Source organism: Mercenaria mercenaria, unplaced genomic scaffold (genome assembly GCF_021730395.1).
Source record: "Mercenaria mercenaria strain notata unplaced genomic scaffold, MADL_Memer_1 contig_1977, whole genome shotgun sequence".
Lineage (NCBI taxonomy): Eukaryota > Metazoa > Mollusca > Bivalvia > Venerida > Veneridae > Mercenaria > Mercenaria mercenaria.
This window is the reverse complement of record NW_026460001.1, coordinates 1-13,523: the sequence shown is the minus strand read 5'-3', so window position 1 is coordinate 13,523 and position 13,523 is coordinate 1. Positions and strand designations below refer to the sequence as shown.

Below are 13,523 nucleotides of genomic sequence, written 5' to 3'. Positions count from 1 at the left end.
GATCAAATGACAAATATAAAGTTTTCAATCATATGCTGTTTAACTTTATAAGTATAATGTTAGTTACTATACATTAGGATTGGTGCATCCTTATGAAAATACTGCATTGTTAGGATGGTTGTTATCATTTATTTTCGAACATGTGAAGTGTAAGTAATTTCGAAGTAATTTCATTTAAAAACACAATCATGTATTTCATATTCAAATAGAGATTACTAAACTGCGATTCATATCACATATTGTTTTCAATTTGTTTTCTCCTTCTTTCACATAATCTAAACTGATCCAAAGTTGAATACTTGTGAAATTATAGATCTCAGAAATAAAAGACGTATTAAATCAATTGATTGTTGGAATAGCAAATGTTTTAATGTTGGCAACAAAATACGCTTTCAACCATCGTCTATCTATCATATGACAATATGATATACGTATACATTGTGGTCAGTCGGGTTGGGTGTCCTTTGGAATGTTCAAACATTATGTGGCGTCAAAGCATTGAGGGCTCATTGAAAATTGTTCAATGAAATAGCAAAGTTGAAAAATACTTAATAATTCAATCAGAAACATACGAAAAACACTGGACATGACAAGAAAACTCGCACAGAATCCATGGCCAAAACTGTGCACGTGACCTGTCCGAGACACTTTGAACAACCTTTTTAGGCTGGATATAAGCCACATAAAATAAAAGTTTGAATTCCAATAAGAACAAGTGAATGAAGTATTGCCATGCAATACAAAGTCCCCTACTGGAAGGCACCTAATTTTCTCTACTGCAGTATAACATAATGAACTGATATCTGTCAATGATGTATAAACAATATTGTACTACATATACAATATGTTATAACAACACACTTGGATTAAAATGTGCATATATAAAAACCCACAGTTGTTTTCATATTGATTTTTTTTTGGCTGATTATAAAAATGTTATCATGTAAGTTATTTATAGTAACAACAAAGGGAAATTAATCTTAAAAAAAAAAAAAAAAAAAAAAAAAATCTATATAATATAAGTCCACAAGAAACTCTTTACCAGGTAGAGATAGGTCAAAATACACCTAAAAATTGGATGTAACATGCATGCTGTACCACATAAAAGTGGTCTCGATTTTTCTCTACCGCCAGTAATAAAAAAGTTACAATAAAATCTATTTATAGTAACAACAAAGGGACGTAATTCTAAAAACAAGGGTGCCTCATGGTGGTGAACATTTGGTCCAAGTTACATCAAAATCCCTCCATGCATGAAGAAGAAATGTTCCGTACAAAGTCATTCTTGAATTTGACCTTTGACCTCTAAATATGACCTTGACCTTAGACCTAGGGACCTGGTTCTTGCGCATGACATGTTGTCTCATCCAGGGGAATATTTGTGCCAACTGATATCTAAATCCTGCTTTGCATGACAAAGTTATAGACCGGACAGGAAAAAAATCCTCTTGACCTTTGATCTCAAAGTGTGACCTTGACCTTTAAGCTAGGGTACTGGGTGTTGCGCATGACACGTCGTCTCATCATGGGAAACATTTATGCCAAGTTATATTGTAATCCCTTGATGGATGACCGAGTTCTGGATCGGACAGGGAAAAAACCTTATTGACCTTTGACCTCCAATTGTGACCTTGACCTTGAGCTAAGGGTCTGGGCTTTGCGCAGGACATATTGTCTCATCATGGGGAACATTTGTGCCAAGTAATATTAAAATCCCTTCATGGATGGCAGAGTTATGGACGGGACAGGAAAAAAACTCTGTTGACCTTTGACCCCAATTGTGACCTTGACCTTTGAGCTAGGGGTCTGGGATTTGCGCATGACACGTCGTCTCATCATGGGGAACACTTGTGCTAAGTGATATTAAAATCCCTTAATGAATGTCAGAGTTATGGACCGGACACGAAACAGACCCTGTTCATGCTATGATAACATTTGACTGCTAAGTGTGACCTTGACCTTTGAGCTAGGGGTCTGAAAGTTGTGCATGACACATCGCCTTATTATGAGGTACATTTGTGCCAAGTAATATTAAAATCCCTTCATAGATGGGAGAGTTATGGACCGGACAGGAAAAAAGCCTTGTTGACCTTTGACCTCCAATTGTGACCTTGACCTTTAAGCTAGGGGTCCAGGTTTTGCGCATGACACGTCGTCTCCTCATGGGGAACATTTGTGCCAAGTAATATTGAAATCTCTTCATGGATGGGAGAGTTATGGACCGGACAGGAAAAAAGCCCTGTTGACCTTTGACCTCCAATTGTGACCTTGACCTTTGAGCTAGGGGTCCGGGATTTGCGCATGACACATCATCTCATCATGGGGAACATTTGTGCCAAGTAATACTAAAATCCCTTCAAGGATGGGAGAGTTGTGGACCGGACAGGAAAAAAGCCCTGTTGACCTTTGACCTCCAATTGTGACCTTGACCTTTGAGCTAGGGGTCCGGGTTTTGCGCATTACACGTCGTCTCATCATGGGGAACATTTGTGCCAAGTAATATTAAAATCCCTTCATGGATGACAGAGTTATGGACCGGACACGAAATTGCGACGGACGGACGGACGGACGGAATGACGGAAAAGTGCATTCCTATAGTCCCCGAAACTGGTTTTCAACCAGTAGGGGACTAATAAAAGAATACCGTTCAAAAAGGAAAAAGACGTATACTAGTCTCAATCCATGAATCTACCTAACTCCCCTTTAGGAGCCTCCACGACCGAGTTGTTAAAGCTTCTGACTTTCAAATCACTTGCCCCTCACTGTGGGTTCAAGCTTCACTTTGGGCGTAGAATTCTTCAAATGAGCAAGACATTCGGCCGGCTTACGGAAGGTCGGTGGTTCTACAAAGGAGCTAGCCCGCCCGTGACAAAATAGACATCTTGAATATTTGTCCACCACGAAAAGCGTGACCTATAACTTTGTCGGTGTGACGCATTAAACCTAAAAAAAACTTTTAACAATAAATTCACCACGAGTTGGACTTGACATTTACGTACTGATTGTAAGACTAGTTTATGTAAACCCATCATAGTATGTTCTGATTTACTTTGTCTTGCACAGTTCCAAAGAATTGTGTACATGTTCATTACTGTTACAAGCCAAAGGTGATAAACGATACATACCTAACGAAATAATCATAAACAATACCGACTATTCCGCTACATACTTTCACAATTAGTACATACTGTTGTATGGGCGGAATTCAGGTAAAAGGTGACTTATCTGCCTGCAATGTCAGGGTATAAAACAGGAGCATGGTAGGTGTAAGAATATGAGAAATTTCGACAGAAAACGTATTTAAACTTCCCAGTGGTGGTTTTGCTACTGACCGTGTCGTGGCGATGCCCTGCTGTGCACTATTTCATTTATGTTTGTTACTTCTATTTCGAACTTTTTATAATTTTAATTCACATACTAGTAATCAACTAGTATGTGTTCAGACTTGTTCACATGATATAACTCATGAAGCTATTCAAATTTTGTATAATTATGTCCCTTAGAGCCAAGACTGATGAAATCAGAACATATAATAGAATTATTTTTCTGAAAAAATGATTATCTAGTCGGTAGCCAGACTGATGATCAACCACCGTGAAATGTTATTGTGCTCTTTGATTGTGACTTTCTCGAAAAACGTAAGAAATCACTTAGTTAAGTCGGTTATTTTAAAATCGTGCTATTGCTTAAGTAATTGTTATTTAATGTTGATTTTTACTACAACAATGTACAAATGTACTAATTAGCTAAATTTTGCTATGTACTATTTGTCTGCAGCACTTATTTCAGTCATGCAGATAAACTATGATATTTCTTTGGAAGCACGATATAACGAATGTCAGTATATTTCTTATTTCTATACTTCGTTTTATGTAAAATTTTGAATTTTGTGTTTTGATCTATGAAATAGTCATATATGGCTTTAGCCGACATTGAACAAAACAAGCATTTGAAATACCAGATTTCTTATTTTTTCGTGGAATTGGGACCTGGTTTTAATACAACTCAACATAACAAAATAGAGATTGGTATTTAATAAAATTAAAGTTCTATCATGGCAATAGTGACAACTTGCCTTCAAAACTTCAGCCAAAGTTTCTAAGCCAAAATGAACCATAATTCAAACTAATTTCAATCCAGAGTTATCTAACTTGGATATTTAAATAGGTCTGAAGACTGGGAGTATTGTGGAAAGTTTAATAAGACAAATACATGTAGTTTTCAATGAGATGCAGCTTGACTGAGAAGCCTTTTGTAAAGTTTCAATTCGATAGATGCAATGGTTAATTAAAATATGATGTTGCATGCAAAGCTTTGACCAAGATGTGACGCTGACGCCTGAGTGAGAAGATTAGTTCTTACTATTCTGCGAATAGTGGAGCTTAAAAGAAACTTACACAAACATACAAAAACACCTAGATCTATCCACTACTTTTATCGTATTTGTGCATAAATGCGTATGCGAGCAGGTGCGCGTGCATGCGCGCGTATATGCGTACTTCGTTGTTGTACTCCTTATTATGCATAGTAAATATATTTAGTCTAAAACACTAAAATGACTCAAAAATAAAATAATTCCAATTACGCAAAGATGAATTCATATAAAAAGCAAGTTCTTATTACAGATTACCAATATTTCAAGTGCCAATGTGTCTGATAAGCACTTCGGAGGATGGAAAACTGCAAGTTGAGCAGGAACCTTTGAAGCAGATAGAACAGATAGATGCACCCTTGGTTGCTGTAGCTATAGCGGGACTGTACCATACTGGAAAATCTTACCTTTTGAATCGGTTGGCTGGTTCAAGCTCAGGTTGGTAATTAAACCTTGATGCATTATCGTTGTGTAGTAAAAGTTGACCATTACGAGAAGCATATGTTTCTTGCTCTTTCATGTGTTTGTTCTCATTCAAAATATATTATTTTATTAGAAAGATGTATTGCAGATACAGGTCTAAAAATAACAAGATGGTCATGAAGACCCTACATCGCTCACCTGTTGAACTTGGCCTTGGAATCATCAATATTAATATTCTGATCAAGTTTCTTGAAGATAGGGTCATAATCATGACCGCTTGAGTGATAACACGCTTTTCCTTTGATTTGAGTAGGTGACAGTTTAAAACTTTGCATAGGAATTATCAAGATAAACATTCTAATCAAGTTTCATAAAGACAGGATCATAAATGTGGCACCAAGAGCGTTTAAAGCTTTTCCTTTGACACAGTTTCGAACTTAGCCTATGAATAATAAAAACACATTCTTACCAAGTTTCATGAATATAGGGTCATAAATATGACGTCTAGCGTGTTAACAAGCCTTTTTGATTTGAGTGGGTGCAATAGTTTTTACTCCACATTACCTAGTTTCTAACTTGCGCTAGGAATCATCAAGATAAACACTCTGAATAAGTTTCATGAAGATAGAGTAATAAATGTTGCCTCTAGAGTGTGAACAAGCTTTTTCTTCGATTTGACCTAATGACCTAATTTTTTACCCCATGTGACCCAGTTGCGATCTTGGCTTACAGTTCATCAAGATAAACATGTTTTGCAAGTTTGAATAAAATCAAATGTAAAATTGTCATTTCTATCGTGTTCACATGGTAAAAACTGATAAATTTTGGCTCTTTCATGGATGAATTATGGGCCGTAACCTCGGAACCTATGGTTGGACCTGATGGGTTATCATGGGATCCAGGATCTGTTGTTGTTAAAGATATCTTGCAAGTTTGTATCAAACAAACCATAAATGAAGTCCCTACATAGCTGCGAAAGCAAATTTTGGCCCTTTAAGAGGCCAACACTCTGGAACCTATGATGGGATCTGGCCCGTTTTCGAAAGGAACCAAGATATTATGCCAATACAATTTGTGTACATGTTTGATTAAAATCAATTTCAAAATGTTGTCATTATCATGTTCACAAGAAATTGTGAATGGACGATCGATGATGGACGGACGACGTACGCGGAAGGGCGATCACAAAAGCTCATCCTCCATGACAGGAGAGCTAAAAGCAGGTACAGATCAAACAATAAAAATAAGTAAAATGAATATATGGCAAGGTTTTACTAACATTTCCATTTTCCTAAGGTTTTAAAATTTAAAAATGCTTGACAAGTAGGCTTTAGCTCATTTCGTCATTCCATTTGCTTTGTACTCATTGCAATTATGTAAATACTAGAAATATTGAATTCAGAGGTAAACAAGTTGTACCATAGTCATAATACATTTAGCTCCATAGACTATGGTCATATTCCTTTGCCTACTCCAAACATTCTGCACACACTAAATAGTAAGAGAAAGGGTAGACTGTTCTCGAATGTTTGGAGCGTGTCCGAACTGTTCCGAATCAAACCTAGTGCAGGCAGAACAGTCATATGATTAATATCTAAGATAATGGTCTTGGTTCCTGTCAGTATAGTGCTGGGTACCAGAACAGAACAGTTCTTTGACAGCAATCAGAAGATTTTTGTAGAAGTTTTGAACACTTTTCTGAGTATTGAATGAAATATGACCTATGCTGTGAACAATCTTGCAGAATGCTTGAGATTAACCAAATCATTTAATAAAAGATATGTTCGAAAGCAGATTAAAGTACAGTCCAGCCTCCCGAGAGCAAACACCATTCGGACTTAAGGAAGTGTTTGTTGTAGACAGGTTGTAGCTCTGGGGAAGTTAAAATTACCTGCCTTGTTTTTGTAGCCGGTTCAAATAGCTGCTTTATACGGGGCTATTTTATTCTGCCTTCATAATCCGATTCATATTCAATTACACAAGAGGAACAACAGCGATTTTAACTGCTTTATAATAAAAGTTGGTTTTAAAAAGTGACAAAATCATGAATTAATTTCATTTCCACAAAATGACAGTACATTTTACATAAGCATGAAATGATCAAACTATTTGTTTTTTTTTGTGTGTGTGTAGTAGTAGGTTTATTTATACTCGCTGCCAGAAGTCCCATATGGGTAAGAATATTCGCGCCTTCATCTCCGATCCTATAGACGAGACGGGCTCTTGTCATGCCGCTGTCGTAGTCCAAGTGGAGTACCAAATTCTTCTTCCGATGAAAATGACAATACGTAGTTGAGGAGATAAACAGTCCTTCTTAGGGCCACAGCTCCCGCCCTTTGTTGCGACTCCACAAGCTGTCCTCAATAAAGTTATTATCACTTCGCTTGTAGCCGCATGCCTACTCCTCGACGTGCACGTGGCGGGAGCTCAGGAGTTATCATTCGTTTTCTAACTTTTCAACCGATTTAAATAGTAATTAGCTGAAAGCGTCAAACTGCGAAATATAGAGTTTTACTTTTACATTTTTAATTAGATTCGAATTTTCACAAACAAACTTCAAAGCCGGTAAATGACGTCAGACTTGCAATTCTAATTAAACTAATGGCGCAGCGATTAATTTTAGTTTCATTATCATTACACACCTACACTGCATGTTTGTATAAAGAATAACATAATTACCCGTATTCTCAGGATTATCCGAAATTTTTTTAAGTTTTCTCCAATAAAATCGGCTTTTCTCTTTGATCAACAAAACTGGGCGCCATTCTGTGCGGTATACCGCAGCATACAGAGAACCAGAGGTATTTAGTTTCCGGTTTATTTTTAGATTTCATGGAAATTTGAAAATCATGCGAGTTATTTTTGGAAGCACAGGGATCCCATATTTTTGTTCACTTTAACGAAGTTTTCATGTGTCGTTAGGAAGAAAAATTAGTGTCGTTGCTTGTTGTTTTGGGTTGTCGTTCCTTAGAGGTGAAATAAAGTTGAATTCTAATGGGGGGGTGGGGGGGGGGATAAAAATGAGGTTGTAAAGATGATGACGATCTCGGGAGGTGACGTTTGGGGAGGTTAGACTGCAGTTTCGTATAGCAGAATTATTTAATACATTACATAAATACATTAAGTGCATTACCATCAAATTGGTTATTTCAGGATTTCCTCTTGGAAAAACAATCGAGTCTAAAACCAAAGGAATTTGGGTATGGTGTAGAGAACATCCCAAGAAACCAAATACGGTCCTGTTGTTGTTGGATACAGAGGGTCTAGGGGATGTGGCAAAGGTACGTAGAGATAGGTGGTGTGCATAAGCATCTAAACTATCGACATTCGCATATTTTTTCTCTAACTTTATGCGAACCCTGTTTCATATTTGTTTCATACACTGACACAATATTATGCATATTTTAAGAACTAATATGTCACAAAAGAGAATTTTAATTATTTTAGATATTACATAGAGGTTATATATTCTAAGAAATAAGATCATAAGTAAGTAGCATTTAAGCATGCTAGCGCTATTTCTTGATGGCATGTTTGAGAAATTATCAAAAATATACATGATTTGTCATAAAAAATGTTTCACATAGTATTGTAATGTAGGGATAACACATGTTGTTTTCGTGTTATACCATCTTTACTACCTCGAGGGATTGGTTGGTTCAATAGCCCAATAGGGCGATGGTATCAACATAATCCTGAAGGACTCTGCAGATATATAACACGAGATAAACTTGCGTTTACGCTATTCTAACATAAAACGTGTAAAAAGCAACTTATAAATATATTTCCATCAACGTAATAAAATGTCCATGAAATCCACGGAAATGTAAGCCAGTGTGTAATCAAAAGACGTCTATTCCTTTTGAATTTTACGTTATTTGGCCGTAATACGTGTTCGATTTGCCACAGAAAGCTCATTTGTAACACGTGTTGTGTTTGCGTTTGCGTTTGCGCGTAGGCGCGAGCATCTTTATGTAAACACGTTCATTCTCCTTTTTAAACACCACTGGAAACGACAAAAGCTGCAGTTTTATGCTAGAATTAACAAAACATGACTTTTAGAGCAGAAATTAATACATTATCAGGGTGACAGCGGCCACGATAACAGGATTTTTACCGTAGCAGCTTTGTTGAGCAATGTGCTTCTCTATAACATGATGTCTGCCTTCAACCAGGACACTATTGAAAAGCTAACGTATCCTTTAGAACATTGCAAAGTGATAGCGGCCTTGTGATTCAATTCCTGCGCATCTGAACTCTGAAATGTGATATAACTGGTGGCAAACAACTCGAAGGTCTTCATTAACTGTGCCACGTAGAAATACACAGTGTTTCCATGTATACTGCTTTCCCGATTATATCTAATCAAAACAGTTGCTGTATCACAATATAAAAACGTATGTGATTCACTTCGGTATCACATGATTGAGAAACCTTTCATGAACCTTTTTACTTCCCCTCCACAAACTCAACAGGTAAGAGATCAGAAAAAACGTCTCATTAACATTGTTATGTAATTCTCACAGTTCTTTCGTGATTTATTTTGCTAGAAGAAAGAATCGTGAAAATAATCACAGACATAAAGACGTCATGTATACAAATTGCAAGATAAAAGGTGCTTTGTTAAGGTTGTGTTGTCAATAGAATACAATATCTGCTATCTGACTGGGTTAAAACATGGTTAAAATTTCTATTCAAAGTTAATCATTTTGTCTTCTAATTCTAGAATTTCCATTAAATGTTTGTAAAAACGCACGTTATCACGTAAATATTTTACATTAAACATTTTAGAAAAATAATATTATGTATTTAGGAAATTACCTGCATTCTGTAAGAAGACATTACTTGCAAATTCAGGAAGTTTTTTTCATTTTTAAACATGTACAATGATAGCAGTTTTTAATTCTTGCAAAATCAGGTATTTAAGACATAATCGAAAAACGCTTCCGAGTGGGGTAAAAAATGTTTCGTTCAGTTAATGTTTTTATCTTTTATTACCGTTTAATTTTTAGAAAATGAAATGGCTGTAAAACAACGAAGTTTATAATTATCCAAAATTTATCTTGAAATATTGTGGTAATATTGTTTAATTTCTTGTAATTATAATTTGAGCAAAGATATATTTAAAATGTATGTTGTGAAAAAGGTAAGGATGTGTTATTTTGGCAAAAAATGTTTAAATGCTGCGTTTATGGATACGTTATCATTTGTATGTGTTTTAGTTGTTTCGGTCAATCTATCTGTCATCAATTACTAGGTATACATATATCATTTTTACAAAACTTCTAGGATTTTTCCTTACATAAAACGATTAGTTTTATAACAGAAATGTCCAAGAATATCCAATTCAGTAATGCCAAGGACGGTACTAATGATGAAGAGTTGGGCCTGATCCTACCAACGTTTGTCCTATGTCTACGTGATTTCAGTCTACTTCTGGAAAAAGATGGACTAGAGATAACACCTGATGAATACCTGGAAGACAGCTTGCAACTAAAGTGTGGAAATGACATTTCTGTGATAAATTACAACAGACCTAGGGAATGCATCAGAAAATATTTCCCTAAACGCAAGTGCTCCGTATTCGACAGACCTGGTGATAGAAAAACTATGCAAAAACTGGAATCAGTTCCTTTTGAAAAATTATCCGAGTCCTTTATCGAAGAGACAGAACTCTTTTTAAAGTATATGTACACCTGCGGTCCAAAAGTTCTGATCAGCAGTAAAGCGGTGAACGGGAGAAGTAAGTACATTTACCTGATACTTGCAGAAAGTTTTATGTTTTGTAAAGAACCGTGTCATTTTTACTTCCAAAACTTCAGTAAATATTATTTATGATTCGACAAAGGAATAGATCGAATGATTCAGATAAAAGATACGAAGGACGAATTTCATTTGTACTAGTGCATTTCAGTACTTTTTGCTGATAACTGGTATATATACACATATTTTGGCAATATGTTTATCGAGGGGTTACAGCTACACTAAACTATCTACAATTTCTTTAATTGTCAAAAATGCAATGAAAAGTTGGTAATAAATGAATACCGTGTTAAAAATAATGTTTTATTAGATATCACGATAAGCTTAGATATCGTCTTATTGTATATGGGACAATATCTGATATTGTCAGAAATAATGTAATATAATGTAACAAAAGTTCGTAGAACAAGAAATGCCTCCATTGATTCATTCAGCAACTGCACAAGAAACAAAAATCATTTGGTCACTGTGTACTAGACATTTGAGGTACTGACCTCAAATCAATAATTATAGGTCATTTACCAGTCATTAGTGAACTTTTCTGCGTCAATGTGGCCTTGACCTTTGATCTACTGACCTCAAAATCAAAATGGATAGTCTGCTGGTCATGACCAACCTCCCTATCAACTTTTATGATCCTAGGCCCAAGCGTTCTAAAGTTATTGTCCGTTAAACTGTTTCGGGTCACTGTGACCTTTGACCTTACAACCTTAAAAATCAATAGGAATCATTTTCTGGTCATGACCAACATCTCTATTAACTTTCTTGATCCTAGGCCCAAGCGTTCTTGAGTCATCATCCAGAAACGGTTTAACTGTTCATTGTAATTTTGACCTTGACCTTTGACCTACTAACCTCAAAATCAAGAGGGTTTATCTGCTGGCCATGGCCAACCTCTCTATCAGCTTTAAAGATCCTAGACCCAAGCATTCTTGAGGTATTATCCGGAAACCGTTTAACTATTCCAAATCACAGTTACCTTGACAGGTCGAACGACATCTGCAAGACAATATTCCCCTTCTTCCTCGAGGGGCTGGAGGGGTGGCAAAATAAATATAAATGTTTTCGTTTTAAGGACACGTCACGGCTGAGATATTTTAACATTATTGCAAAACACAACTGGTATTTAAATTGTGTTTTTTAAAACATGTGCTCATTAGATAAATCCTCAATATCGATGTGAAAATAAGGGATTAGTTTTGTAAGATTGCTCCTCTGTGAGTTGCCCTAATTAGTGACAAATGACTGAAACAATAGAAATTCTTACGTGATTTGGATAAACAAAACGACAGTAAGGTACCAAATTGAATATGAAACTAGTTGCTTAACCATAACATAATAATTTTTAAAAAGAACTGAATATTATTTGTTTTTTGTCATTCACCGGAAATTCAAAACGTGATACCACCTTAATCTTATGAAAATAAAGGCAAACATTAGCACATTATTAATGTGAATTAAATCATATTTACCATGTTTCCACCAACACAAATATTTAAAATCCACGTCACCCTGTCTTACATTATGTAGTTAAAATCTTCTGTAGAAAATAATCAAAGTTTCACAGCTAAGTCTGCAATACTCTGGAAAGAGTTTTCATAAAACAAATGAAGCCTATTCCAAACTTATTTGATGATTGTTTGCGCAAGCAAAAACTAACTTCGCTAAAACTTTATTGTCAGATTTCTTTAACGTTAACAACTGAGATTAAAAAAAACCCTAATATTTAAATAAAAAATAAAATTCGAGTTTATATCATTGGTATGTTTCAAGTGATGTTATCTATTTGTTAGTGTTTGTATCGCTGGTTGAAAACTACGTGAATGCGATAAGAAATGGGGCGGTTCCAGATGTTGATGACGCAATCATGGTTGTGGCAAATATCGAAAACGAGAGAATGGCATCTGAAGCAGTGCAAATATTTAAAGAAAAGATAGAACAGATTCAACTCCCTATTCTACACACTAATAATTTTGAGGAGCTATACCGAGACATGCAGACAGCTGCCCTAGCAAACTTCAGAATTGAGTCTGTGCTCAATGCCGAAAAGTTCGTGAAACAAGCATTGGTAATTTAAGTAGATTTCTTTGTCATTTATTAACATTAATTACTGAAATTAGGTAATATTTAGTACATATAACAGAGTCTGATTAAATTTATCAATCGAAACACACACACACACACACACACACACATTATATTTATATATAAACATAACATTATATTAGACTTGCTTAGCTGGACCTTAGCCATGAATTTTGGGGCACAAAACACTTAAAAGTAGAAGAAAGCCGTTGTTTGGGGCCATCCTTTACAATATGAACGTTATACTGCTTTTAAGAACCACCTACTTATACAGTGTTATTTAACGTCTCTTATTATCATACATGCACAGTAACTACATTATTTATTTCTGGTGTGTAAATATAAAAATATTCAAATGGTAAGATTATAACTTACACACACTGTTTATTTTCTTATAACTCTGAATTACTACTGTTTCAGTCGGAGATGGATGAACTGTGGGAGAAAATAAAGACGGAAAATTTGCAGTTAGTTCGAGAACATTGTGAAAGTCTGTTGCAAGCACTGTATTATAAGAAAATAGGAGAAAAGAGGAGTCGGGGTGAATACAAAGTGGCAGGTGGCTATCCACTGTACAAACTGGACCTCGAAGGTGTCAAGAAGGACTACATGGCTAATGTTAAAGGAATTGATGGATATGAGGTGTATTAAAGTCAGATTAATTATTTAAAGTAATTTATACAGCCATGAAAGCACTCATATGTACTGAACAGTGTCATTTTACAGAAAAAATGCAATGAATAAGAGTAAAAAGGCACATTTTTGCGGTTTATAAAACAGCATGTAAAGTTTGACAAAACACATCACTCGTAATTGTCTAGTAATTAATTACTTTCTATATAAATGAAACCATAAAATTATATCAATTTTAAAACATGGG

The 13,523-nt window shown here is 35.4% G+C and overlaps 1 protein-coding gene across 1 annotated transcript; it reads left to right on the top strand.

Moving 5' to 3' along the window:
- Positions 1–4,647: 4,647 nt before the first annotated feature.
- LOC128552049 (guanylate-binding protein 1-like) lies at positions 4,648–13,285 on the top strand (the record flags this gene model as incomplete). Its single annotated transcript, XM_053533045.1, has 6 exons — positions 4,648–4,810; positions 7,949–8,076; positions 8,881–8,990; positions 10,147–10,538; positions 12,352–12,626; positions 13,064–13,285. Coding segments are annotated over exons 1-6 (1,290 nt in total), but the record flags the coding sequence as incomplete, so codon positions are not given.
- Positions 13,286–13,523: the final 238 nt, after the last annotated feature.